This window comes from Ursus arctos, unplaced genomic scaffold (genome assembly GCF_023065955.2).
Source record: "Ursus arctos isolate Adak ecotype North America unplaced genomic scaffold, UrsArc2.0 scaffold_18, whole genome shotgun sequence".
Taxonomy (NCBI): domain Eukaryota; kingdom Metazoa; phylum Chordata; class Mammalia; order Carnivora; family Ursidae; genus Ursus; species Ursus arctos.
In genome coordinates this window covers 59,796,557-59,822,540 of record NW_026622852.1, presented here as the reverse complement: position 1 = coordinate 59,822,540, position 25,984 = coordinate 59,796,557, and the positions used below count along the sequence as shown (strand labels likewise).

Below are 25,984 nucleotides of genomic sequence, written 5' to 3'. Positions count from 1 at the left end.
TGTGGCCCCGGGGTGGGGATCCTGGGGCAGACCTGCAGGGCCCCGGAGAACGGGCTTCTCCTTTCCAAGGGGCCACAGTCGGTCTGAGCGCCAGGGCTCAGTGCCGCTTTATGGGCTGCCCCATGTTCTGCTGCCCAGAGAGACCCTCATCTACGGAACCGGGTGCCTCCTGGTGGGTATTTCGGTGGGTCTGAGCTCTCTCCTTCCTGAGCAAGGCTGCCTGAGTGGCCTTCTGGCTGCATCTGTGCCCATTCCTTAATTATTAACTTCAGGACAGGATCCTGCAGGTGACATTCTGGGTCAAAGGCTTCATCTCCCTCCTTTTCCTGATCAACTCTCTGCAGAGCCCCACCCAACCGCCTCCCAGGGGCCCCTAACTAGTCCTGGGGGTGTTGAGCTGGCTGCTTCCCTCCCACCCCTCGCCCGCACCCCATTCTTCTTTCAGTCCCAGATGTGTCTGCTCTGGCCTGCCTCTGAGCATTGGAGGTTTCATGAATGCTGTTCCAAGCACCCCCCACCCCCACCAGACAGAGGCCCTCCCGGTCTGACAGGTCACTGGGCCCCCTGGATGCTGGGAGTCCCTGCAGACCCCACCCCCACCGCCATCCCCACCCATGTCGGGCTCTCCACTGGACCCCGAGCTCCCGAGCCCAGGGCTGAATCTGCCTCTGTCCCAACCTCCCCTTGGGAGCTCAGGACTTTGAAGACTGGGACCTCTTCCTCCCCAGAAGCCCCTGCAACACCAGCAGGGGGTCCGGGTGGGGCTGGAGAAAGAGAGGGAGGGGGAGGGGAGCTGGAGGGAGGAGGAGGGGAGGAGGTAACCACAAAATCAGAGTAAGAGTATCAGTGGGGCAGACTGGCGGGGCGTGGGGGGGGGGGCGGCATCAGAGGGTGCCCGAAGGCTGGGGCCCACAGCGTGTGGCTCTTAGGGGTTGCTCACCCCCTCTGAGCCCCAGGCTGGCCATCCGTAAGGCAGGGAGCTAGAGGCCCCTCAGAGCTCCCGTGAGAGCCCCTTCGAGGACGCGTTCCCAGGTTTGGCGCTGCGCACTGGCTCTGACCTTGGCACCGCGGGCTGTGGTTCCCGTCCCCTGCCGCCCCCTGTGTGCACCGCCCCATCCTTCAGACTGTGCTGGCCAGGCCCCGCTGGCCCCCAGAGACCCCACCCCCGGGGAAGCCGGCACCTGACTGTGAGGACATTCAAGCAGCTCCAAGGGGTGGTCAGAGCGGCCGGGAGCCTGGCGTCCGGGCGGCAGCCAGCACCAGCCGCCGGCGCGTGTCCCCCAGCCCCAGAGGACCTCAGGCCTGGCTGACATTTTGACACAAGGTCAGAGTGACCCTGAGTCAAAACCGCATCCCCAAGCTGCTCGTGAATTCCAGACCGGAGAACCACTCGGGATCATGAGCCGCTCGATCTTGGGGTCACGCAGCCATGGATCTGGAATACGGGGCACTTTTGGAATCGGAGGCATGGAAGCCATCTTCCATGGGGAGAATATCCTGAGAAAAAGAGAACAAGTTACAAGGAGTCCAAAAGGCATTTCATTGTATTTAATTTAGTTTATTTATTTTTAGAGAGGGAGGGGAGAGGGGCAGGAGGGCAGAGAGAGAAGCAGACTTTGCACTGAGCGCTGACCCTGTCACGGGGCTCGATCTCATGACCTGAGATCATGACCTGAGCTGAAAATCAAGAGTTGCATGCTTGGGGCGCCTGGGTGACTCAGTCCGTGGAGCGTAGGCCTTCGGCTCGGGTCATGATCCCGGGGGCCTGGGCTTGAGCCCTGCATTGGGCTCCCCGGAGCCTGGCTCTCCTTCCCCCTCTGCCTGCTGCTCCCCCTGCTTGTGCTCCCCCCCACACCCCCGGGCTCTCTCTCTGGCAAATAAAATCTTGAGACAGATGCTTAACTGACTGAGCTACCCAGTCACCCCTGAAAGGGCATTTTAGAGAGAACTCCTGAGCACCTGCAGAATCAGATCCGTGCACAGTCCCTGACAGGAGCTGGAGGCCTCCCAGGGTCAGCTCTGCCAGCTGCCACGCCCTCGCCCCCGCGCCCCTGCTGCCTGCCCCATGCCAGACACACACAGGACTTTCCATGTTTGAGAGCCTCCCAGTCTCTCTTTTCTGGCTTAAAGTTCTCTTCTCCCACTTCTTGCCCTATTTTTCTGTCAGGCCATGAGTGAGACCTCACCTCTTACAGGTAGCCAGCCTGGATTGCAGCCCCTCCCCCCGCACCCGTCGTAGAGCCAGCTGCTGGCGGGGCCCCCGTGCCCGCACCCACACACAGTCGGCTTCCCTCTTAGGCCCATGAACGGTGAGCGTCCGGTTTGCCTCATGCTCCGGATTCTGGAACCAGCACAGAGAGCGCCCCGAGTGCGTTTTCTGGGGCCTCTGTAACAAATGACCAGGAAGGGTTACTTAAAACAGCAGGAACTGCATTCTCAATGTTTTGAGGCCGGAAGTCCAAAATCCAGGTGTGGGCAGGGCTGTGTTCCCTGGGAGGTTCTCGGGAGGGTGCTTCCTGCTTCTTGGGGCTCCTGCTATCTCTAGGCCCTCCTGGGCTGTGGCCTCTCCCTGTGTCTGTCTGTCTCTTCTTTTGCATCTCCTAGAGGGACACTGGTCATTGGACTTAGGGCCCACCCAAAAAATCCAGGATGACCTACTCATTTCAAGAGCCTTAGTTCAACACATCTGCAAAGACCGTTTTTCCAAATAAGGTCCCCTTCCCAGGCATCAGGGTAAGGATGTGGACACCGTCCAGCCCACTCCAGGTGGCCAGTGCACTAGACACCCACGAGCCCCTCCCACTGCCAAACAACTGAACTCGGGGGTCTGGAGCCCAGAGGACTCCCAAGACCTTCTCCACCGATGAGGGAGCAAACTGACATCTGTTGGAGGTGCCTGGCAGGCAGACAGTAGGCCCCGGCCCCCAAGGGCAGGGAGCCCAGCTCTGTGGGGCTCCCCGGCTCCCCACCGCGTGGCCACAATGTCTCCCAGCACCCCTGATTTCGATCAACAGGCTTTCCACAGATTAAGGTCAAGAGAACGTGAATTCAAAATCAAAGGTGCACAAGCCTGTGTGCAGTGACCCACCACGAGCGAGAGAACACAGAAAACCAACCTCAGACGTAGCCCCCTCGTCCTCAGGACTTGGTGGACGCAGGACAGTCCAGGGGAAGCACCTCGAGGAAAGGAGGGATCAGAGGTGTGAGAGCAGCTCCGAGGAGCTCAGAGGACCCACCCCCTCCCCGGCCGGCTGTACCTGCAGTGCCGGCAGCGCTCTCGGGGGTTGGGGGGCCTCGCCAGGCACTGGAGGAGCCGAGCGCCAGGGTGTTAGTGAGTGAGGAGGGGTGGCCGGTGCGGGCTCGTGCACCAGGTAAGTGTTCAGCGGACCAATGCCCCAGCTCGGGGAAGCCTCAGCCCCTGGGAAGGATCCGAAGTCGGATGTTGATTATTTATTCGTTCATTCAATATTTACTGAGAACTCCACCATCACTCAGGACCTGGGAATGGAAAGTAAGCAAAACCTCTGGCCTAAAAACCCAAACCTCACAATGGAGCAAAGACAGACTCACGTTGGTTTAGCTGTGCCACGGAGCAGTGCAAAAGCAGAGTCCTGGGGAGGGTCCCATCCTGGCAGGGACAGTATTCTGGGCCTCACCGAGGGCTGGGGTCTTCGGGGCAAGGAAGGCCCCAAAGGCAGGGGCGGCTCCGGGCAGCTAGCAAGGTGACCTGGTGGTGTGCAGAGCCCAGACTGCAGAGGGAAGCCTAGAGGTCCAGGTCCCATCCTCTAGGAGAGGAAGCAGGGGTGAGGGGATGTCCATGGAGGAGGTGGCTGGGGAGGAGGGCAGGAGGGGAGCGTCCATCAGAGAGGTGGCCAGCCCGGCTCCTCCCAGCCCTGCCAGGGCTCCCAGGACATGGGGAATACACGGCTGCTGCCACCTGGCTGTCCATGCCCCTCAGGACGGAGGGCTCCAGGCCCCTGAGTCCCAGTGCCCGTCGCCCCACTGGCTGCAGGTGCACTGAGCACAGGATAAGCTAGGATGAGCTGCTCCCGCCTCACCCCTTGCTCCAAAGCCCTAGCAGAATTTCAGCGATTCCTCGTTGCTCGTGGAACTCAGTGTGCTTAGTCACCAAGAAGCCGTTGGCAAATGCCCGGGTGCAAGTACAAATCCCACCTCGCCCTGCACGTACCGAGACGCACACAACCACAGATTACCTGCCTGGGGGCTAAGGCAGGGGGACAAGCGTGCAGAAAAGAGGCTCAACTGAGCTGGGAAGCCCAGGAAGGCCTCCTGGAGGAGGGCACTCCAGAGCTGAGTCCTAGACAAGATCTAAGGGAACTGAGGAGGGGAGGCATCAGTCAGGAGTGGGATCAGCAAAGAGACCTGGCCAGGACCCCTTGTCTTGTCTGTCTCTCTGTCTCTGTCTGTCTCTGTCTCCTTTCCCCAGAGCTCCACCCCACACCCACCCTGGGCCCTGTCCTCTTGCTTCCCAACCAGCTCCCATCCCCAGGGCTGCTCCTGGCTGCCTCGTGGGGAGCAGCAACGCTTGGCCGCTGTGTGGGGCTGTCCTCTGTTCAATGTTAACATTCAAGAAAGATAAAATCAGGGCTCGTGCTGATGTGAAATGAACATGTGAGTCAGTATCAGATGAGGACAAGGGTCGACGTTACAGCCTGCTCAGGGCACACGCTTGGTGCTCGCACCTCTTGAAAAGGACAGGGTATCCCTCCGCCTGTTTCACTTAAATTCCCTGTCCCCGCGTCCCATGACAACACCTGAGGACTTCCAAAACCACGTCCCAAGCCAAACAGCCTGGGGTGGGGTGGGGGCGGAGAGGAAGTGCCGCCTGCTACTGGGGCGTAAAACCCTCTGCCTTTTTAATTATTACTTGTATAGTGGCAAGATACACACGGCCTAGAACTTGCCATCTTAGCTGTTTTTGAGCGCACAGCTCAGGGGCGTCAGACACACTCACGCTGCTGTGCACCGTCCCCTCCGTCTGTCCCCAGGACGCTCCACCTTCCCAGACTACTGAATACGGACCCCTCCCTTCCCCCCCTGCTCCCTGCCTCCGGCTCCTCTGGGGCTTCCTGGGAGTGGACCCTGCAGGAGGGCCCCTCTGTGCGGGGCGGACCTCTCTCGGCCTCCCCCTCCGGGCTGCAGCAGCTGACGCTGCCGTGAACAGGGCTGCGCGTGCAGGCTCGAGTCCCCTCCGGCCGGGCGCCGAGGTTTTGCCCGGCCTCTAGATGCATTGGCTGGCTGGCCACGCCAGGTTCCCCGGGGCCAGCCCGGTCTTCTGCCCGCTCACGGCGACCCCACCTTCTGCGGTGCGAGAACGGGAGGAGGGCATGTGCTCTCATGAGCGCTGGGCTTCAGGCGCAGCTGAGGAATCCCTGAAGTCCTACCTCTGAAGCCAAGGATGCATGAGACCCACCCATAGTGCCACCACCTGCAGCCCGGCCAGGACACCGGCCCCTGCCACCGCCTGCCTGTGGCAGGTGCGCTGAGAGCTCTTGTTGTTTAGATGGCAGGCCGTGACCCCCAGCAAAGCACCTGGAGTCCCCTCCGGGGTGCGGGAGCTGAGGAGGATTTCCAGGGCGGGGGCAGGCGGAGGCGAGCACCTCGCGCAACTCCCTGCGGGGCATGGTCAAGCGATCCCGGAGCTCCTCCCCCCATCGCTCCCCGGCCGCCTGGGCTCCTCCCACCCTGCGGCGGTCTGTCCACTAGAGGGCAGTGCTGCCTGGCGTTTGGCAGAGGCCAGGGTGGCTGGGGTGGGACGGCGGGGACAAGTTCGCAGAGAACCCGGGGGTGGGGGTGGGCACAGGGCGTTTGGCTCTAGGCTGGGGAAGGGGTCACCAGATGCAACACAGGACGCCCGGTTAGATTTGACTTTCAGATAGACAACAATTCACATTTTTTAGTATAGATACGTCCCAACTATCACACGGGACAACTTACGCTAAAAAATTTATCTGAAATTCAAGTCTTACGGCGTCCGGTGTCCTGTATTTTCATGTGCTAGATCTGGCGACCCCAGCTGGGGACAGCGCGGACAGCTGCAGAGAAGGGGCAGGAGGCAGGGTGGGGCCCCAGCTCCGGTGCGAGCTCACGAGCTCAGTGACTGGTGTCGGCCGGTGACGCAGGTGGATGTTGGCCTTGGGGCTGGCAGACATCCAAGCAGAGGCAGGTGGGGCGGCTCCGGCTGAGCTGGGGAACCTTGCTTCTGACCTCTCACACAGAAGCAGTAGGTACCAGGCTCCTAGACCCAGGGCTCATTGGTCCAGGCCTCTGGGTGGGACCTCTATGGTGACCGCCAAGGGCCAGAGAGCCAGGTCGGTTTGCTCTGGAAGGGACAGCGCGAGCTGTACCTACTGCTGTTAACACTCTCTAGACTTGGGCAGTGCACAGCCCGCATAACTGTGCCCAGCGGTCCTGAGCAGTGTCTCTGCTTCACTCTTCACCCAGATTCCTCATCTGCATCTGCCAGGCTTCTGTCCCTACCAAGTCCCCTGTGTTCCGGCAGGAGTTTCCTTGGTCATGCATTCACCTGGACTTTGCCTGGGTTCGTGAATAACGTCAGGGCTCTGACTCACCTTCCACCCCTGGAGCTGGCTACTGCCTGCGCTATTGGTCCCAAACTCCACCCTCTCTTTTGAGCAAGTGTGCATGTGCATGTGCACAGACGGGCAGAGACAGAGCTTGGACACCCTGGGTGGGGTCCCCCCGGAGAAAGTGGAGGGGAAGGGACAGACAGGGGTAGCTGAGGCCTGCATGCGGCTTAGCTGGGCCCATTCTTGTGTCTGGGTATCTGGAGGGCCACCGCTGCCCCGGCCACTCTGCGTGCACAGATGCACATCCCCCGCTCCTGCCGGTGGCCCTGACCTCCAGACCTCCTTGTCCCACTCAGCAGCCCAGGCGTCTGGCCCCCATGGGGAACTCTGTGAGCTGGGGTCCCACCCAGCATACACGCTCTTCTTCCGGACTCATGAGGGAGGGTTCCTTCATTCCTTCACCGTGTCTTCCATTCATTTGTTCACCAATGACTTGTGGGGGCCTGTCATGGGCCCGACGCCCCAAGGCCCTGGGGATGGAGCGGGGAGCTGTGCAGACGGGCTGAGGCTCTGGGGGCCTGGCTCAGAGGTTGGGGCACCCGGGAAGCCCGGGTCCCCCCAGGAACGTGGCTCTGGGACTCACAGACAGCAGCAAAGGGTCCCACGTGAGGTGGGACTCTTAGTCCCAGGGTGCTTGCCTAGTCTCCTGACTCCCTCATTGCTCCCATTTGACCAGCTCAGACAGGGGCCCACAGAGCGGAAGAGCCACCCGCCAGTGACCGTGGGCAGAACTCAGACCCAGACGTCCGCAGCGCTGGGCTCCCTCCCGCCCACTCCGTGCCTCATCTTGCTGACGGACGACCCTGAGAAAAGTGAAGACTTGCTCTCTAAATGTGTAATCTGAGCCTCCAGATTGGGTTTGCCAAGGTGCCCCCGAAGGCCTTGACCAAGGACGTCATGGGCCAGGTTCATGGGCCAGACATCAGCCGGCCACAGTCGGGAGGATGGGAGCACACCCTGTGAGCTCTCCGGGGCTGCAGGAATTCAGCATAGTCCTGGGAAGGGTGAAGGCGGCCTGGCAGTCAGGCTACAGCCCTCCTCGCTCCAGCCTCCTCCCAACCTGCCTCCCTACCACCCACCCCCAGTGCCAGAGGCAGGACGCTGGCCTTTGTGATGGAGGGGCCCCCCCGGCCCCTGGCCCCTTCTCTAGTGCGTATTGCCTCCTCTCTCCCCTGCAGTGAGAGGCAGGACAGAAGGGGCTAGGGCGCCCCCAGGGCCCCTTAACCCAGAGAGGCAGCCCCTGAGCCAGCAGCCAAAGCCAGGAGTGGACGGGGCAAGGCCGAGGGCAGCCCGCTTGGCCACCAGCCCCATCTAGTCAGTGCGTTGGCCTGGGGAGTGCTGGGGCAGCTGATCCAGTCCCGACGCCAGCTGGGCCGGGGTGAGGTGATCAGAGGGCAGCCTGCCTGAGGAGCGGCTGGCAGGCCTGGCATTTCACACCCAGCCCGCCCAGTTTACCTTCACAGGCCCCTAGAGGCCCATCCCTGTCCTCTCGGCGCAGCTAAGGCAACTGGGGCTCTGGGAGGAAGGGCTGCTCCCCGCTCACCCAGGGGTCTCCCTCCTGCTCCATCTTGCCGGCCGCAGTCCCGGGGGTGTCCTCTCTGGGGCCCTGTGTTCCTGTCTGTCCAGCGGGGGCTGGGCCAGGCCACCTCCGAGGGCCCATCTGAGACGTGGGGTTCTGGTTGCTGTTTGAGCCTCAAGCGAGCCTGCTGATCCAAGCGTGGGAGTCAGACTCGCGTGTCACGGGTGAGAGGGGCTGCGTGGGGGGCCTCCACGTGGGGGGCCCAGCTCTTCCGTGTAGCTGACAGGGCCTCAGCCCCAGGGCCAGGACCTCCAGCTCTGGTTCCTCTTGGTCCCCTCTTCTGCCCAGGGGTCCCACCTCTCCATCGTGCCATCCGCTTCTGTCCCTGGGTTACAGCTCAAAACCCCTCTAGGGAGAAGGGTCACATGGGCTGCTGCCCCGCCCCTGCCACACCCTCCCCTCCCACACCCTCCCCCCAGCCTGGGACCTAGGAGCTCCAGACACCACATCCAGAGGATGACTTCCCATTGGCCCCTGAGCGGGGGTGGGGTGGGGTGGGGGTGGGGGAGGCACTGTCCCAGGCTCCTCGAGCCCTGGCCGGCTCCCCCCAGCGCCCTGGCCTGCCAGCCCTCACCCTCCCTCCCTGCCTCCCTGCGGAGTTGGTAGCCCTGACACTGCCCACAGCAGAGACCTGGGAAGCCGGCCCAGAGGCCTCACTCATCTATTTTTAAGCACAAGCCCATGAAAGATTCACAGGCACTTTATTTACAGGTGGCAGGATGGCATTGACCACCAAGAGGTCTGCAAACCTTCAGGCCTATAGGAACTCTGCCTGAGTGCCCCAGGGCAGCTCAGCCGGGTTCTCACGGCCCGCCCTCTCCCCCACCCCCACCCGCCAGGCTCTCTGGCCTACCTCCCTTCCTCCCACCCAGTCTGACGCCTGCCTTCCAAGGAGCTTCTTCTCAGGAGGTGAGCCCCCTGGAGATGCCCCCTCCCCCGCTGCAGGGAGCTCATAGGGAGCCCCGCCCCCCCGCCGTGCCCCTGCCCAGCTGTACCTTAGGCTGCTCCCCCGCCTGCATCCCTGATCTTGCGGGTTTGCTGAGACACCCCTTCCTGAGCTGTCATCCTGATCCGGTCTCACTTCCTCCCGGGCAGAAACCTACCTCCACACACAGGAGGAAAAGTCAGGAGTGGCCCTTGCTGGGCCAGCCTGGGCCATGGGCTCAGTTCATCCCAGCCGTGCTAGGTGAGACTAGTGTCCCCATTTGTAGACTGGGAAACCCAGGCTCTGGTGCTTTGGGTAGCATGGATTATGAGGCCACATCTCGGAACTTCAGAGACTGGGTACCCCAGCCCTGCCCCAGACGCCACGTGGTGGGGAGGGGACACAGTGCTCACTTTATCTCAGGTTCAGGTATGGAGAGCCCTAGCCCTTCCCTCCAGACATGCCACTCAACCCGAGAGAAACCTGGAGACCTTGGGGCCCCACCTGGGCCCTGGCAGGAGGAGACCATGGCTGGATGGGCAGGTGGGCTGGTCAGCCTCTGGTGGCTCTGCGGGTAGGAGCCAGCGTGCCCCCGGCCGCCAGTTTCCTGGCACCCAGTGATGGTCCCTCTCCTTGGCTGTGAGCTCCTGTGGGGCTCGGCAGGTGTGACAACTCAGCCTCCACTGTGTCTCCTGGTGTCGTGTGCTGTCTCCATGAGCCCCAGAAATGCCCAGGAGGGCTCTTGGCTGTTACCGGCAGGGACTGGGACTGAGTCAGTCATGAACTCCCCCAGTACTCCCCCAGCTCATCGTGGGGACCCCGGGCACCCTGACAGGGTCAGACAGGACAGGACGTGGGCACATGCCTGCCCATGCTTCTCTGCTCTGGCTGTGCTCTGGGGTGGAACCTGACTGGAGCCGTGTCTGTCCCTACTTCGTTGAGAACCACTGATTTAAGAGAGAATTTCTTTTCTCCACCAACCCAGAAGATTCTTCGAGGCTTCACTTTCTAGAAACAAAAAAGGTTTCGTTAGCTCTCCAAATAGACCTTTACGGTATTGTTTCTTTCAGACCCACACTGGAAGATTCTGATGCCCCACTCCACGGGTGTCTCCCCAGCCCCCAACCCCACTTCCCCATCCCATCAGGGGAAAAGTGTTTTCTTTTCTTTCAACATTTCCCCAGGAGGAAACTGGGGAAGAAGGTGAGATTGGGTAACGTACTCTGTATGAGGTCACAGTGGGGTGCCCAGAACTGCTGCCCCAGAGCTGGAGGACAGGGCAGGCCCCCAGCCGCCGGCAGCCTCCGGATGGCAGGCATGGCACACAGTGACCAGGGTTAGGCTTCTCCCCCGTCACTCCAGCAGGGCCACTCTGGCCTCTGGGAGGCCATTTTCCATCTGTAAAATAGGGGTGCATTTGCTGGTTTGTACCTGCTGCCGGCCATGGTTCTCAGCACTGGGCAGGCACCCGCGAGCAAGACAGATGGGCCGCAATGACGTGGCCGTGCGACCGGGGCCGGGGGAGCTCAGCAAGTGCACAAACCTGCAAACGCGAGTCACCAAGTCGTAGGAAGTGCCGGGAAAAGGTCAGGAGGAGGCAGGACAAGGGGGGTGAGCTACAGCCGGAGGGGTCCCCTTGGAAAGGGTGCTGCTCAGGGACCAGAAGGAAGCCCCTTGGGTAACGCGGCCCTTTCTGCCCTGCCGGGCTTGTGAGGCCTGGGTTCCAGTCATCCCGTCTGGACCTCCCCACCCCTGAAGGACTTCCAGCTGCAGGCATTGCTAACCGCCCCGGGGAAGCCCGCTGCGACCCAGCCTCCTCCGGCTGCACCCCTGGACGCAGGCCACCCACTCCCACCCACCCACAGGCTCACCTCTGGTCTTGCTGCCCCTGCCCAGGGGCCCATAAACCCACAGCCTGCGGACGGGCAGAGCCAGCGCCCCCTCCCTGGAGGGCTCCAGGCCTCCCCTGGAGGGGCAGCAGGGCCCTGTCGCAAGAGTGGAAAGAGACCAGCTGGTGTATTGACAGTGACACAGAGCCCTGGCCCCACAGATGGACCGAGACTGAGCCGAGAGGCTGTCATCCATCCCACTGAGAAACACCATGCGTGCAACTCAGGCGAAGCAATCCTCCCCACGGGGAAGAGCTAGGAACATCCGTGAATGGGCTACTGCGCCACGCGGGGAACCCCACCCTTCCCTAGAGCTCAAGGTTCCCATTCATCTGAAGAGCGAAGCTTTTGTATTTGTGGGTGAACACAGATCGGTTTTGGGGCTGTCAGGGGAGTATTTCAGTAACAGATTGCCTCAGCATCTGAGAAACCCAAGAGACCCACAGGAGAGTTCCTGATGCCCTTAGAAGTGCCAGACATCCGAGAGTGTCTTGGAAGTTGCAGCTGACACAGGACCTCAGCCAGCCTGCAGAAGAGGACACGTGCAGGCTCAGTCTGCTTGCTGGGCCCCGTGGGCTCCCCCTGCAGCAGTGACCTGGACACCCAGCCAGGGCCCTCCTTCCACCCCAAGCCGCACCGATGCCTCCAGGCTGGCCGATGGCTGAGGCTATGTGAGCACAATTGCCCTGTATCTGCTCCTGGCCGTGGTGATGCACTGTTCCTGGCACCCAAAGCGGTCACCCCCCAGCCGCGCCCAGAAACCCGCCCCATTCCTACTGCCTGCACCAGGAATCTGTGTGTGCCCATCAGGCCCGCAGAGCGAGGTTGCCAGAGGGCCAGCCGGGTCTCCTTGCCACTGCCCCAGGGGACCCGAAGGAGCAGGAGACCCACGTAGCAGGCGCAGTTCAGGGGGTCCCTTGTGTGGCGACCCGGCTGCCAAGGAGGTCGCGTCCTTGAGTCGCCTTTGGAGCTATGCTTCTGGGTTAATAAGGGGCAGCGGGGATGTGGGGAACACGAGGCGGGGCGGGGCGAGGAGGCCCAGACCGCGGGAGGCGGTGCCAGAGCCCAAGCTACCCCGCAGCGGCTGCGGGCTTGGGACGGGGATCGCGCCGCCAGGAGCTAGGTGACCGGGCGGCGGGGACAGGGGGAGTGTCGCGGGGCGGGGCGGCGGTGGGGCAGTCGCGGGGCGGGGCGGGGCGTGCCTCACCTAGCAGCTTCCTGGGCGCGCTCGCTCCCCTCTCCGCCCCGGGCCGCCCCGCCCCTCCGCCGTCGCAATAAGGGGCACGGGCGCGCGGGAGGAGGCCAGCGGTCGCCAGCCCACAGGTCGTCCTCGCGCCCGCGCCGGAGCCCAGAGAGGGAGCCGAGGCCAACGTCGTCGGGGCTCCCGGGACAACGCCGCCGGGGCGCGGTCCGGGCGTGGCGGGGCCATGGAGCTCTGGCCGTGGCTGACCGCGGCGCTGCTGGGGCTGCTGCTGCTCGTGCAGCTGAGCCGCGCCGCCAAGTTCTACGCCAAGATCACCCTGTACTGCGCTCTCTGCGTCGTGGGCTCCACGATGGCCTCGGTCGTCTGCCTGCTGCGCCACCACGGCCGGACAGTGGAGAACATGAGGCAAGAGACCTGGGGTCGGCGGGGAGCGCCAGGCCGGGCTGGAGCGCCGGGGGACGCGGGCGCGCGCCGGCCGGGGGACAGCGCCGGGGTGGGGCGGAGCGCTGGCCGCCGCCCGCTTCCGCTTTCCTAACTTTCTGCTCTCGCGTCCCTCCCTCCTGCCCCGTCCGGGGCTCTCGGGGCTCTGGGAGCTCTCGGGCGGCGCGCGCCGGTCCGCTGGAGTCCGCGTCACAATGTCTCCGCGCCCGGAGGCCCCGGCCCGGGCGCAGACACCGAGGGATTTCAAAAGGTCTCGGTGTCCAGCGCCTCCGCGTCCTTCCGCCCCGCCAAGGGCCCGCGGGCCTCGCAGGGAGTTCGGGGCGCCGGGTGGCGGAGCGGCCCTGGGCGAGGAAGGGCGCTGGGCCGGCTGGGAGAGGCGCAGTCCTGCTCCACCCGCGAGGAAAGAGCAGGTCAGACGGCGGGGCTTGCCCCAGGCGGGGGCTTTGCTGGAGCACCGCTCCTGCCTGGACCGGGAGCTGTAGAGCTCAGGGCGTCCCTGTCTTCTCTGCACCCCCTCCCTCCTACCTGCCCCTCGATGAATGCACCTGTGAATGGCCGTGGGGACTGACTCCCTCTCCTTCCCTGTCCCTGCTCCTAAGAAGGTAGGAGACTCCTGGATGGGAAGGGGGGGGTCGTCCCCTGAGGTCCAGCCTCAGGGTGGAAGGAAGGGGGGGTGGCTGGAATTTTTCTGTGGACACCTGTGTGAGCTGGGCACTATGGTGTTGTGGGCTGGTGAGTGTGGGGTGGGGAGACCAGGCCCAGCTGAAGGGTGGGGGGCCCCTAGGGGTCAGAGGCAAAGGGGCGGGGGCTTCTTCCTGCCCTGTCTCCCAGTGTCTGATCCCAGGGGGCTGTTGCTAACATTTCTCTCTGTGGCTTTTGCAATGGCTTCTTGGCTGTGGCCTGCCGTGAGGATACTGTGGTCCCTGAGGTCCCTGCCCCCTGTGTGGTTACAGGGCAGTGGGTGAGGGTTCCTATCTTCCTGCCACCTCTGTCCTTGTTCATGCAGGCGGCCCGATGCTGCCGGAACTGGCTCACACTGCGTGGGCCCTCGAGGCCCCATCTATAGGGGTTTGTGGCTTGCCTGTGGAACCCACAGTAGGTGAGGACTCAGAATGGAGCATGCCCCGTGGGTCTCTGGTGTCCCCTGCCCACCACCAGCATGGCCCAGGCCAGCATCCCAGGGAGTGCAGACACCAGGGATAGCCCACGTATGGCCCTTCTGGGCATCTTCCTGAGTGGAGTGCCCCTGGGGAGGGGGGGACCTATTTCAGGGGGTTCCTCAAAGCTGGGCCCCCACCACTCCAGGGCAGGGGTGCCTGAGGCCGTGCCCGTCTCTGAAGGCTGGGCCTGAGGTTAGGGGCCTGAAGTCCCCTGCGGGCAGCGGGCTCATGGCGGGAGCCTAGGCTCAGCAGAGCAGGAGGAGGGGTGCGGGTCCAAGGAGCCACAGGCCAATGGGCTTCTTGGAGGTGGTGCTGCCCTCCTAGAGCCAGGCCAGGGGACAGCAGTGTGGTTCTCACGCATCAGGAGGGGGAGGCCGCGGAGAGCTGGCCCCAGAGCAGGGTTGCGGTAGAAGGGACAGAACCAGGAGGTGACCCAGCGCTTCCCCCACTGTGTCATCAGGTGGCCTCTTTTATGAGCAGCTTCCTTGTCTTTTAAAAGGACTGACTCAGACTTCAAAGCTGCTTCCCAGGGGTCAAATCAGAAGTCACCAGGCCCCTTTCTGATTTGGGGGCTGGATCTGGCTGGCTGGCCTTCCCTTGGCTCTGCCCCCCTGCCTGCTGGGGCTTGCTCCCCTTAGCCCCAGTCTCCCCTGATATTCTGGCCAATTAGGCTGAACCCCTGGGGACCCTAGAGGCTCTGACGGTACTGGGTGGGAGCTTCCGGCTACTCTCCCCTCCCCAGGGCAGCCCCCAGACTCAGGCTCTGTGAAGGGGCCACCCCAGGATGCTGATGGGACAGCAGGTGCTCCGTTCTCCCCAGGGAGAGGCCATGGCCTCCTTACCCGTACCCCCCAGGTCCCCAGGGCTGGGTCACAGTGATGACTCTGTGAACAGGAGTTCCCCTGAGGGGCGCGGCCCCGGGAGGCAGAGACCGGAGCTTCTGCAGGGCTCCGGGACAGGACCCAGGAGGACGGAGTGGGGTACCGGCGGGCTGAGCGGACCGGCTCCCTACGCCCTCCGTGTAGGCCCCTCTGCAGAGGGTCTGGGACACGCCATGTCCTCATCATCAGTCTTCCTGGACTCCTGAGCACCCCGGGGGTGCAGCCGCTCCTCTCCCCGCCCTGCCCCGCCCCCCCCGGAAGGTGGCCCCCCTCGCTGCGCAGCTCGGTGTCTGCTCCCAGCTCCTGCGCCGTGTGGAGATGCCTCCACTGTGGGGACGGCCAGTACTCGGTGAAGAGTCGAGGGGCGGCCTGAAGTAAGGCTCCCAAGTGGGGGGAGGCAGTTGCCTGGGCTCCCAGAGCTAAGACCTGGCGGACTGGGGTGCAGACCCCCCGGGAGGGACTCCAGAGTGCATGCTCTGTACGTTCCCTCTGTGCCCACAGGGGTGGAGGCCATACCAAGGCTGGAGACCCGGGCTTTGGGTGCCTGGAGCTCTGGGGGGAGCAGCCCTGCCCTGCCCCTCCCCTGCTTTCCTGCCCCCCCACAAACAGCAGGGGCCCCTCCCCACGGGGCTCTGGGCAGTAGCCCAAGGAGGCCTTTGCCTGTTAGACCCAGTTCCGAGTGTGCAGGGAACAGTGATGAGAACAGAAGAGCTGAGGAGCCTCTGACCCCCTGGGGGCCGAGACCAAGGCTCCCTCCCAGGCTGTTGTGCTCTCTGGGAGTATTAGGCCAGGCTTCCTCGTCCCAGCAGGCAGGTGTCCCTAGTACAGCTGTTGACAGAGTGAAGCGAAGCCGTGTGTGAGGCTTAGGGTTCGGCTGCAGGATCGGGAAACCCTAACGACAGCGGCTTCACCGAGAGACTTGACTTTCTCGTGCATTGAAGGGGACCAGAGCTGGGCAGTCCAGGTCCACAGAAAGTTCCCAGCCTCTCCATCCTGCGGCCCCACCACGCTCCGGCCGGTATGCACACACTGCCGTGGCAGGGCCTCTGGGGGAGGGCTGGACTGCATGCTCTGTGTCCATCCGAATGGCCAGGCCCTGGGCGGCACGCCTCTCCGCTCCCCGCTCCAAGGGAGGCGGGGCGGCCAGGCACTCCACTTGTGCAGCTCATGCAGCGCCTCAAAGAGGAAGGAATGGGCATTGTTTGGGCCAGAGACCAGGGGGCCCTATCGATGGTGATCAGGATTTGACCCCAGAGCAGCCCAGGCTCTTAGCCAGCGCGGCCAGCTGCTGTGTGGTCCTGGGGGGTGCACGGATGGGGACGGAGTGCATGCAGGGAGCCCCGTGGCACATGGGGGCTGGCCGGGGATCCTGGTTTTGCAGGAAAGTCTGCCTTTGATTTTCTGGGAGTAGGATGGCCAGGGGCAGACTCCCTGCCCGATGTGCTGTTGCAGGGCCAGAAACCAGAGCTCCTGGGAGCGCTGGAGATCCTGGGTCAGGACTAAGGGCTCGCAGACCCCCCTTCCAGCCCCCTGCTGTTCACCGCATTCCCGCACAGCCTGTCTTCCGGGCAGGCTGGAAGCCCCCCCCCCAGCTCCTGCCCCCTCCTAGTGTTCCAGCTTATAAGACACTTGGAAAACATTCCAGCTCTGCCAGATGGCCTCTGTGGGCCTCCTGTCCCCGGAGCTGATCGATGGCTCTGTGTGGCCTTCCTGGCAGGGCTGCCCCCAGGTGAGCCCCACAGAGAACCCTGGCCCTCTGGGGCAAATCCAGAGGGGTCTGGCCAGGGACTGGCGTGCCTCAGCAAAAACAGCTGCCCAGATCTGGGAGCAACCTAGCCGCAGGCCAGGGGCAGAGGGCAAAGGTCAGCAGGTGGCCAGGGCCTGGCCTTGACCTTCCTTCCAGCCGCCTGGAGCCTGTGCTGGCTGGGGGAGGGGCGGGTGGAGTCTTCTTATCTGCTTGTGATGGGAGCACCTTGGCTGCTCCCAGGGTCCCAGCCTCCTGGGCTCCATCTCCACGCCCTTCCCCTTTCACCGGCAGGCGTGGAAGCTTAGAGGGGGCGGGGTCAAGCGCAAAGCCAGAGGTCATGGCTAGGGAGCAGGGAGCCAGGATCTCATCTGTGTCACCCAGAGCTTGGGGAAGACCTGGGTGTCCTCAGGCTGAGCATAGAAGGTCCAGGAGGCTGGCCGGAGCGAGCCTGGAAAGATCCGTGGTGTTTATAGTGTTCAGGTGTCCTGGGCAGTTTGTGTCTGGGGTCAAGTAGAGGGCTCCTGAGAAAGATCCAGAAAGGGCCAGGACATCCCATCTGCTTGCGGAATGGTCCTGCTCCCGGGGTCTTGGTATGGAAAGGTGGCACCAGTCAGCCACCTGGCCTCTAGTTCTGGAATGCTGTGCCAGGCACTCATCGTGTCCCCTGGCCGCGTGGGCTTCCGGTAGCCCTGTGGCTCCACCCTGTTAGCCTCCCCGGGGGGTTGGGGGCTAGAGGAGGTAGGGCAGCAGCCAGAGTTGTGTGCCCATGTGCCGGGGTCAGCACCGGGGACAGCTACTTCAAGCTGTGGCGCCCTGGCTCCCGAGGGGGCTGCCCCCGAGCCCTGCGGCTGGTGCGGGGCACTCAGGTAGGGTGGGCTGTCGGCACAGCGGGGCTGGTGCTGAGGACGGTGGCGGCTGCTGTGGGCTGGCCGAGGGCACAGCTGCCACCTTCAGTCCTGCTGGGCGCTGGGTGGGGTCTGCAGGACCTCAGGGAAGGGACAGATTTGCTTTTGCAATTCTGGAATTTCGTCCTGCAATCCTGGGTGCTCACCGCACCCCGCCTCCGGTACGCCCTTCGCCTGGCATTTTTCACTTGTTCTCCAAGAAGCAGGTAAAGAGGTGGGTTCCGGCTCACCCCAGCTTCCCCGCCGTGTGACCTTGGGCAAGTGGCTTAACCACTTAGTCTAGACCCCATCATCTGAGTGTCCCCACCCTGTGGGGTTGCTCTCTGAACCGAACGTGAGGGTTCCTGTCAGGCCCTCCGCACGTAGCAAGTACTGTGCAGGCGCGGGGGCGGGGGCGGGGGGAGTGTTCCCACCTGGCTCCGCCGTGGGAAGTGCCCTCTGCTCTCCTGGGCAAGGACCGCCTGGCTTTCTCTCCCTGGCGGCGCACGGTCGGCAGGAGCTCCGTTTCCTTCCTTCTGCATTGAGAAAACTGAAAAACACAGACTTTCTCACCACTTTCACAAAAAGCCTTGAAACTGCATGGCATTGGGAAAAGGACAGGTGGCTGGGCCGCCGCGTGCGTGTGGCCTGTGGAGAACGCTTTGTCCGCTTGAGGGCGAACCGGTGCCTTTCCTGCCGCCTGGGCGCACCACTGGCAGCCGGCGGTGGCCGCAGCGGCTGGTGCGCGCTCGGGTCCGTGTGGACGCGTTCCTCGTGTGAGTGTGCAGAGCTCGCGGCTCCCGGCCGGCTGCCCTCGCGCTGCCCGCTGGCGCAGGCCTACGCGGCGTCTCCCACCGTTCCTGAAAAACCAGTCTGTGGTCAATCCCTTACGTTAGACGCACAAAGAAATCCAAACAGGAAAGAGAGGAGTCCTGGAGACGGATGGGGGACGGTTGCACAACACTGTGGATTTCACGCCACTGAACCAGACATTTAAAAATGACTAAAACGCTGGGGCGCCTGGGGGGCTCCGTCGGTGAAGCGTCTGCCTTCGGCTCAGGTCATGATGATCCAGGGTCCTGGGATCCAGCTCCACGTTGGACACCCTGTTCAGCGGGAACTGCTCACGCGCTCTAGCTCGCTCTCTCAAATAAAATCTTTTAAAAACGATGAAAACAAAAGTTTTATGTGACATATTATTTTGCCACAATTTTGAAAGAGGGAAAGAGGGAAGCCGGCAGAGCCTCCTGCAGAGAATACGGTCCGCCTCAGAGGTGGCCGGGGTCCTCCGCGGCCGGCGGGGGCGCTCGCGACCCGCCACTGCAGCGCCTGCGTCCGGGTCTTGGTGTCTCCGCCCCCGCAGGCTGGGGATCCGACCCCTGCTTCACCTCTCCCTAGCGGGGAACATTCAGACGGGTTCACATTTCTCTTCTCTTTTTTTAAAGATTTTATTTTTAAGTAATCCCCACACCCCACATGGGGCTTGAACTCACAACCCTGAGATCAGGAGTCTTGGGCTCCACCATAGGAGCCCCCTGGGCGGCCCTCAGATTTTTCTGATTCAGACCACACTTGAGGACTGCAGGCCTGCCTCCGCAACTGCCTTAGGGTCAGAGCCTGGAAGAGGGACCAGATTTCTTTTTCTTTCTTTCTTCCTCCCTCCCTCCCTCCCTTCCTTTCTTTCTTAAGATGTGTTTATTTGAGAGAGAACACACCTGGGGGGGGCAGAAGGAGAGGGGGAAGCGGACTTCCCGCTGAGCACAGACCCTGGACCCTGAAGTGTGGGCTGGATCCCTTGACCCTGAGATCACCACCCGAGCCAAACCGAGAGGGGGCGCTCCACCAGCTTCGCCACCCAGGTGCCCTGGGACCGCATTTCTTCACGGCTTTGCCCAGGGGCTGCCAGCCTGCCCTCCCCGTGCGGCCTCGTGCACAGTCGTCGGGCCTTTCCCGACATCGGGCCAAGTCCTGGTGTTACCGGTCTTGTCTTCCTGTCCGTGCCGACCTAAAGGGGGAAAGCAGGGCTCGTTTCCATTGGCGTTGCTTTGATTTCTAGCGAGACTGGACATTTTCCATGTATGTTGGACATTTCCGTCTTTCCCTTTGTGAAGTGCCTGTTGTGTCCTCTCCTTGTCCCCTCAGTCCTCACGGTGGCTAAGAAGCTGTCTTTGTAGATGAGAAACGGGGCCCCGCAGGGCTGAAGCAGCCGGTCAGCCCGCTCAGCCTGTGTGCGGGGCCTGCTGGCGGGGCGCGGGTCCGGCGGGAAGGGACAGATGGGCAGGTCTGGCCTGAGCCGGCCGAGGCTGGCAGATCAGGGGAGGGTGGCCGGTCTGATTGTGCAGGCAGCCCTGGCTTAGCGGCTGTGTCTCCCTGAGCCTCAGTGTCCCCATCTGCAGCATGGAATGATGGGAGCGCTGCCCTCGCACGGGAGTTCTGGGAAAGCGGCAGCTGACTGAGAGACTGGCCTTCAGACCCAGAAGGACAGATGTCGAGGGATCCAGTCCCAGGAGGCCTGAGAGGAGTCGGATCCACAGACGCAAGGGGCAGGGGTTGGGGAAGGGGCTCCGTGTGTAACGGGACAGAGTCCAGTCTGGGAAGAGGGGCCCGTTCTGCACGGCTCGGTGTGAATGCGCTTGACCCCCTTGAGCTGTGCGCTGAACCTCGGTTAGGAGGGTACCTCTTAGGTCATGTGCATTTCACCGCAGTTGAAAAACAGAGTCTCTGCTCGCTCGAGGGCCGTCTCCGGGCGTTGGGCAGCTACTCACCCTTGCGTATAAAATGGGAAATCCCTTGCCGTGAACACCGTTGGGGGCTCAGATACCTAGGGGTGCTGCCCGAACCTTCCGTGAGAAGTGGAACAGTTCTGTGTCAGTGGTGGCATCCACCCACGGGGGATGGGAAGGACCCACGGCCCCGCGGGGAGTTACAGAGCGCTGAGCCTCCCCCTGCAGGCTGACCCCTACTGCAGCCTGTCCCGGGTAGAGCGGCCCCTCTGTGTTCTCCGAGGCCAGCAGTGCCTGCAGACAGTCCCCGCGCCCATAGCCACTCACACCCACCTGTGCTGCTGGGAGGCGGCCCGAAGGTCACGGAGGCCCTAGGGCAGCCCCGTGCAGGGCTGGAAGGGCCCAGGCCGCTCAAACCCCGGTGCCCCTCCTTGGCGGTCCCCTCGGGCAGGTCATTTAAGTTCTCTGGAAGCCCGTGAGAAGGGGATGGTGGGGTCACTCACGAGGACAAGGGTGAGGGGTGCAAGCCCAGTCGGGCCACGCTCCCCTCGTTGCGGGTGGCGCTCCCCCTTGTTCCTGAGCGACCTTCAGCCCCTGCCAAGGTCCCCGGCTTGTGCGGATGCCTTCTTCCGTGTAGCACTGCCCTGAGGGGATGGTCGTGTCCCCTGCCCAGTCTCCTTCCCCAGAGCCTGGGGGGGGGGGGCTCCTCCTCTGCAGGGGTGCAGGGATCCCTCTCTGTTGGGTTTTTATTTCATTGTTTTATAAAGATTTTAGAAGTCATCTCTACACCCAGCATGGGGCTTGAACCTATAACCCCGAGATCAAGAGTCACATGCTCCCCTACGGAGCCAGGCGGGAGCCCCTCCATGTAGGGTTTTGCTAACACGGCCGAGAACCAGACCCAGCCTGTCCCCGGGGGCTCTCAGCCTCCAGTCCCCTTGCAGCTGCCCCTGGCTGAGCAAGCAGGGGTGTGGGTGAGGGCCTGGCCACACGGCAGCTCCCCACAAAGCAGGTGTAGAAGAGGACGGCCTCCCCTTTGCCAGGTATCCAGCCCCCGGAGCCTTCGCTCCTTTCTGTCCTTGGTCTTCCCTGTTCCTGCCACGGTGACAGGAGACCGGGCCGCACGCGCTGACCCCTTGAGGGACAGGATCTGAAGGCTCTTGCAGGGGAAGTGAACGCAGGGTCGCGCCAGCAGCCGCAAGAGGGCAAGCCAGGGCTCCGTCTGCTGTGGGTGTTCCTGACAGCCCTTCCCCGGCTCCAGGCCAGAGCCCAAGACAGGGTGCAGGGCAGTGGGGACCTGCTCACTGACATCGTCTCCTCTCAGGATCATCAAATGGTTTGTCATGAAGTTCAAGTACGTATTAGGCCTTCGTTTCGAGACCAAGGGTCTCCAGAAGCTGGAGGTGGACCACCCCTGTGTCATCATTTCTAACCACCAGAGCATCCTGGACATGATGGGTAAGCCAGGGCCGCAGAGGGGCTGGTGGGAGAGCTGGCCCTTTCTGGCTGCAGGCTCGGCCCGGGGACACCGGCCTGGTCTCTGCAGGGGAGGGGGGTGCTTCAGAGAGGTGGAGGCTGGGCCCCGATGAGCCGGCGGGCAAGGGGAGCCAACCCAGGCCAGGGGGACCCGTGCCTCCCTCCAGCCACATGACAAAGCCGTGTGTACCTGACGCTGGGTATGGGGCTCTGCCACCGTCATCCCTGCAGCTGGGAGCTCTGCTTCACCCCTCCCTTTACAGGCGGGAAACAGGCCGAGAGAACACATGACTTGGCCGGGTAGCCAGTGGGAAGGCATGACCCGGCTCGGGCCTGTTGGTGGTGGGGGCACAGGGCTGGCTCTCCTTCCTGGGGAGGTGGCTGCCAGGCTCCGAGCCCCACCCCCACCTGCCTGGTGTCCCGTGGCCACCTGCAGGCCTGATGGAGGCCCTGCCTGAGCGCTGCGTGCAGATCGCCAAGCGGGAGCTGCTCTTCTTGGGGCCCGTGGGCCTCGTCATATACCTCGGGGGCATCTTCTTCATCAACCGACAGCAGTCCAGGACCGCCAGGACCGTGATGGCCGACGTGGGCGAGCGCATGGTCAAGGACAACGTGAGCGCGGGGCCGACGTGGGCGAGCGCGGTGGGGGCCTGCTGGGCGGGGCAAACGCTCCCGGTAGGCCGGCGGTAGGTGCCGAACCGCACATCCGTGCGCTGGCGCGTAGAAAGGTTGGGAGCGGAGCCCAGGCGCTCGCGCGCGTTCCCGGTGGTGGCCTCAGCTGAGAAGCGGGGCTGCTTGCGAGGGGGCCCCAGGGCGGGGAGGGTTAGCCAGGCTACAGCTGCCTCCTCTCCTCCCCGCAGCTTAAAGTGTGGATCTACCCTGAGGGCACACGGAACGACAACGGGGACCTGCTGCCTTTCAAGAAAGGCGCCTTCTACCTGGCGATCCAGGCCCAGGTGCGCCAGGGCGCTGCCCTCCTAGCCGGGCAGGGAGGTGGGTCCAGGTTGGCTTACAGCTGAAGGTGGCTGCCTGGCCAGGCTGGGGCCACTGGGGCTCAGGGACCTCCTCCCACTGGGCAGGCGTGGGGCCTCCTTGCCCCTCCGGCACGTGGTTTCTGGCCTGTTGGAAGCACTCCGAGCACCATGGCTGAGGCCTGATTGGGTCCGGCAACCAGCTTCGGCACCCCCCTTGGCAGCTAGCTGGTGGGCGCCCCCCAGGGGAGGCAGAGGTAGCAGGCCTGCTTGCTGGGCTCTCTGGGGAAGGCCGAGTGCTTGCTCAGTCCTGCAGAACTGTGGGCTGGGGCCAAAGGAGCAGGGCCTGAGGGGGGCGGGGCGGGCAGAGAGGGCTGAAACTCTGCGGTGGGCCTCTCTACCTTGAGCTCCACGGTGCAGTTTGTCCCGGGAGGTGCTCGGGGGTGATGCCCGAAGAACTGGGGGTGCATGCATCCCCGGGCAGTGCCTCCTGGTGGGTAAAGGGTGCTGTGTCCCACTCCTGGTTCTGTGTTGGGGGAGTATGTGTAGGGAAAAGCTGTCGTCTGAGGTCAGGGGAAGGGGCTTTCGTTCTGCCCAGTTAGGGTCTGGGTGGTGGCTGGGCAGGGGTCTGCTCTTGGGCACGGCACCTGGCCCAGGTGGCCTCTGGCGCCCCCTGGTGTCTGGCCCGGAGCAAGGCCATTGAGCTCTCCTTCCAGAGGCTCCCAGCTCATGGCCACAGGGGGTGGTGGTGGTGGTGGAAGCAGCAGGTGAATGGGGCAGAGGAGCCTGGGCTCTGAGCTCTCACCCCCGGGTCTGCAGCCCCTCCATCTGGGAGGTGGAGAGCACCCCTGCCACCTGCCTGGGTTTGATGTCCCTTCCCTTTGCTGGTGGCATGGGAGAGAGGCTCGTGGGAGAGGAGAGAGGACACTGAGGAGGCTCTGGTCAGCCTCAGCCAGCAGATTAGATGTCACTCCTTGTCCTCTCCCCTCCCCTCCTCCCTGTCTCCTCCCAGGGCCTCCCAGCCTGTCGCCTACCTGTGTTCCAAGCCCACAGCCCTGCTGGTACCAGGGAGAGGCTCCCTGACCTCCAGGGTTAATGATCACCCCCAGGGGCCGTTTCCGACCCTGGTGTCTTCCAGGAATACCAGCAGACGCTGTCTGCTCCCCGGCTACAGCTGCCCCCTCCCTGGCCACAGCTGCCCCCGGCCTCTCCAGGATGGTGGAGGGGTGGGCAGAAGGAGCTCAGTAACCTCCAGCTACACTGCACAGGGTCTTGTCCTCCTGGGCAATCTTAGGACCCAGTGGGGCACAGACGTGAATCACAGGGACATGTGCCGGCCCAGGAAGCCTTCCTGGTGGAGGGGATGCTTAAGTGATGATGTGCAGGATGAGTTTATGGAATGCTGGGGGCAGCTGTAGCCTGGGAGGGGGCAGGGCCTGCTGGTATTCCTGGAAGACACCAGGGTCAGAACCGGGCCCCCCGGGGATAATCATTAACTGAGGGCACGAAAGGTGTCCCAGGCCGCGGGGGTTAGTGCGTGGCAGGACCCTGAGGCAGGTCACCTTGGCTGTCCTGCAGCCACAGGCACTCCCGGGACCCCCTCAGGCAGAAGGCAGGCCGGTGGCAAGGCAGGGCTCCCCCACTAGCTCATCCCTGGGGCCCAGGGCGGGCTGGGGTGGGCTCCCGTGTGTCTTCAGGCGTCACGGCCTCCTGTCCACAGGTGCCTATCATCCCCGTGATATACTCCAGCTTCTCCTCCTTCTACAAACCCAAGACGAAGCTCTTCAGCTCAGGTAGCACCCGACCTTCCTACCCCAGCAGCTAGCGCACCCGTGGGCGTGTCTCCTCCTCCGTCCCTGGGACTCCAGGCCCCTCCTAGTGCAGTTCCCGTTTCTGGGTGCTTACCGTAGGCCGGCGGTCGTGTGGTGAGGGAAGGAAGGAAGGGATCTGGAAGCCCAGCAGAGGGTGCTTAGGCCCAGGCTGGGCAGCAGCCTCCCAGGTCCCCCACGCCCACCAGCGTGGAGCATGGGGCCACTGCCCTTCCTTCCAGATCCCGAATGTGGGCACCTGGTGCCTGGGTAGGAAGGTGGGGTCAAAGGTTGAAGGGCAGCAGGGGGAGGAGCTAAGCTGTGCCCCCCTCCCCCGATCTCTGAGACTCGCGGCCCTCCTAGACCGTGGTGGAGGCTGGAAGTGGAATGGTGGATGTGGGGTGCCCGGGAGGAGGCGGGGGGCACCTTCCGGGGGAGGAATGTTCTGTACCTCGGGTGGGCCTTTAGAGGCGTATACAGTTGTCAGAACCTGCCGAGGGCACACTCGGGAGCTGCGGCTTGGTTGTGTCGATTATTCTCAAATAAAAACCAACCACCTGAGACCAGGGTGTCCAGGAAAGACCCCGGCCTGGCCCTTGGGAGGCCCGTAGGTGGCCAAGGAGGAGGAGGACGGGGGTTCAGGTGGCGGCGTCAGATCAAGGACAGGCTGCAGTGTGGGTGCCGGGACAGGGGGCCCGGGTGGGGGCCCCGGGCCACTGGTGCTGCTCCACCCCCAACAGGAACCATCAAGGTGGAAGTGCTGGATGCCATCCCTACCAGTGGCCTCACTGTCGCCGATGTCCCCAAGCTTATGGACACCTGCCATCAGGCCATGAGGACCACCTTCCTCCGCTTGTCCGGGATGCCCCAGGAGAACGGGGCGACTGCAGGGCCTTGTTCCCAGCCAGCCCAGTAACTGAGACCTGGGGTGGGGCAGGACCTGGGGACAGGATGGGGCCAGCCGGGGGCAGGGCCTGGCTAGAGAACAGAGGGACCTCTTCCCCTGCCCTGGCTGCTAAATATCACAGTGTCCTGCTCCCGAGGTTCCCCCGCTTTTATTCCCCCGGATACAGGAGGCTGCCTCCTGCCATCGGCCTCAGATCCAGACCTCTGATGTCCCCCCAAAAGGAGAGTCAGCTGGAACGTCCCCAGGAAGCCCACGCTTGTGCCTCCCGGATGCGGGAGCAGGCTGGGGTCCAGCGGGGTCGACAGGCAGGGCTGAGCTGCACCCTCCTGCCTGGGCCCGGGGGGCGCGGAGGCTGGCTGGGCGGCCCGGCCTCTGGGAGAAACGGGACTGGGGGGGGTGTGTGGCCAGACACCTGGTCTTGTGCAGCCTGGGCCTCGGGGAGAGCCACGAAGCAGAGGTCTGTGCTCCGCTGGCCTTGGGAGCAAGCCGGCCAAACAGGCACTGCACTCCGTCCGCGTTTTTTAATAAACGAACTCTTGGAAGCGCCTGGTGAGTTGTGGTCACCAGGGGTGGGCGGGGTGCTACCATGCTGGGGCTGCCCCCCGCAGCGTCCCCCTCCAGGGGCCAGGCCCACGATCATCCTGCGGTAGTTTTTCTGGGGCGGCGGGCACACCAGGGGTCTGGGGGGAGGAGGAGGATTTGCTCTTCGGCCCCTGGCTGGGGAGTGGCGCCAGCTTATCACCGAGAGGCCAGCCCCACCTTCACAGACGCCACCGCC

The 25,984-nt window shown here is 63.5% G+C and overlaps 1 protein-coding gene and 1 long non-coding RNA gene across 4 annotated transcripts; one reads left to right on the top strand and one right to left on the bottom strand.

Annotated features, from left to right (window-relative positions):
- Positions 1 to 1,537: 1,537 nt before the first annotated feature.
- On the bottom strand, positions 1,538 to 8,534 carry LOC113248622 (uncharacterized). The gene is made up of 3 exons (XR_003313576.3): positions 3,258 to 8,534; positions 3,117 to 3,177; positions 1,538 to 2,386 (listed from the first exon to the last, which is right to left on the bottom strand). It is a non-coding gene; the product is annotated as an uncharacterized LOC113248622 (long non-coding RNA).
- A 3,733-nt stretch (positions 8,535 to 12,267) lies between these two features.
- AGPAT2 (1-acylglycerol-3-phosphate O-acyltransferase 2) lies at positions 12,268 to 25,871 on the top strand. Of its 3 annotated transcripts, none has more exons than XM_026490199.4 (6): positions 12,268 to 12,613; positions 21,369 to 21,502; positions 21,957 to 22,132; positions 22,381 to 22,513; positions 24,212 to 24,284; positions 25,040 to 25,871. In XM_026490199.4, exons 1-6 carry the CDS (start codon positions 12,432 to 12,434, stop codon positions 25,854 to 25,856), a joined length of 1,515 nt encoding a protein of 504 aa, XP_026345984.1. In that variant the 5' UTR covers positions 12,268 to 12,431; the 3' UTR covers positions 25,857 to 25,871. The 3 variants fall into 3 exon arrangements, with proteins under 3 accessions (XP_026345984.1, XP_026345985.1, XP_044236608.1); XM_026490200.4 differs by having other exon boundaries at positions 12,281 to 12,613; positions 22,381 to 22,476; positions 25,040 to 25,751; XM_044380673.3 differs by lacking the exon at positions 12,268 to 12,613 and adding an exon at positions 13,519 to 13,748.
- Positions 25,872 to 25,984: the final 113 nt, after the last annotated feature.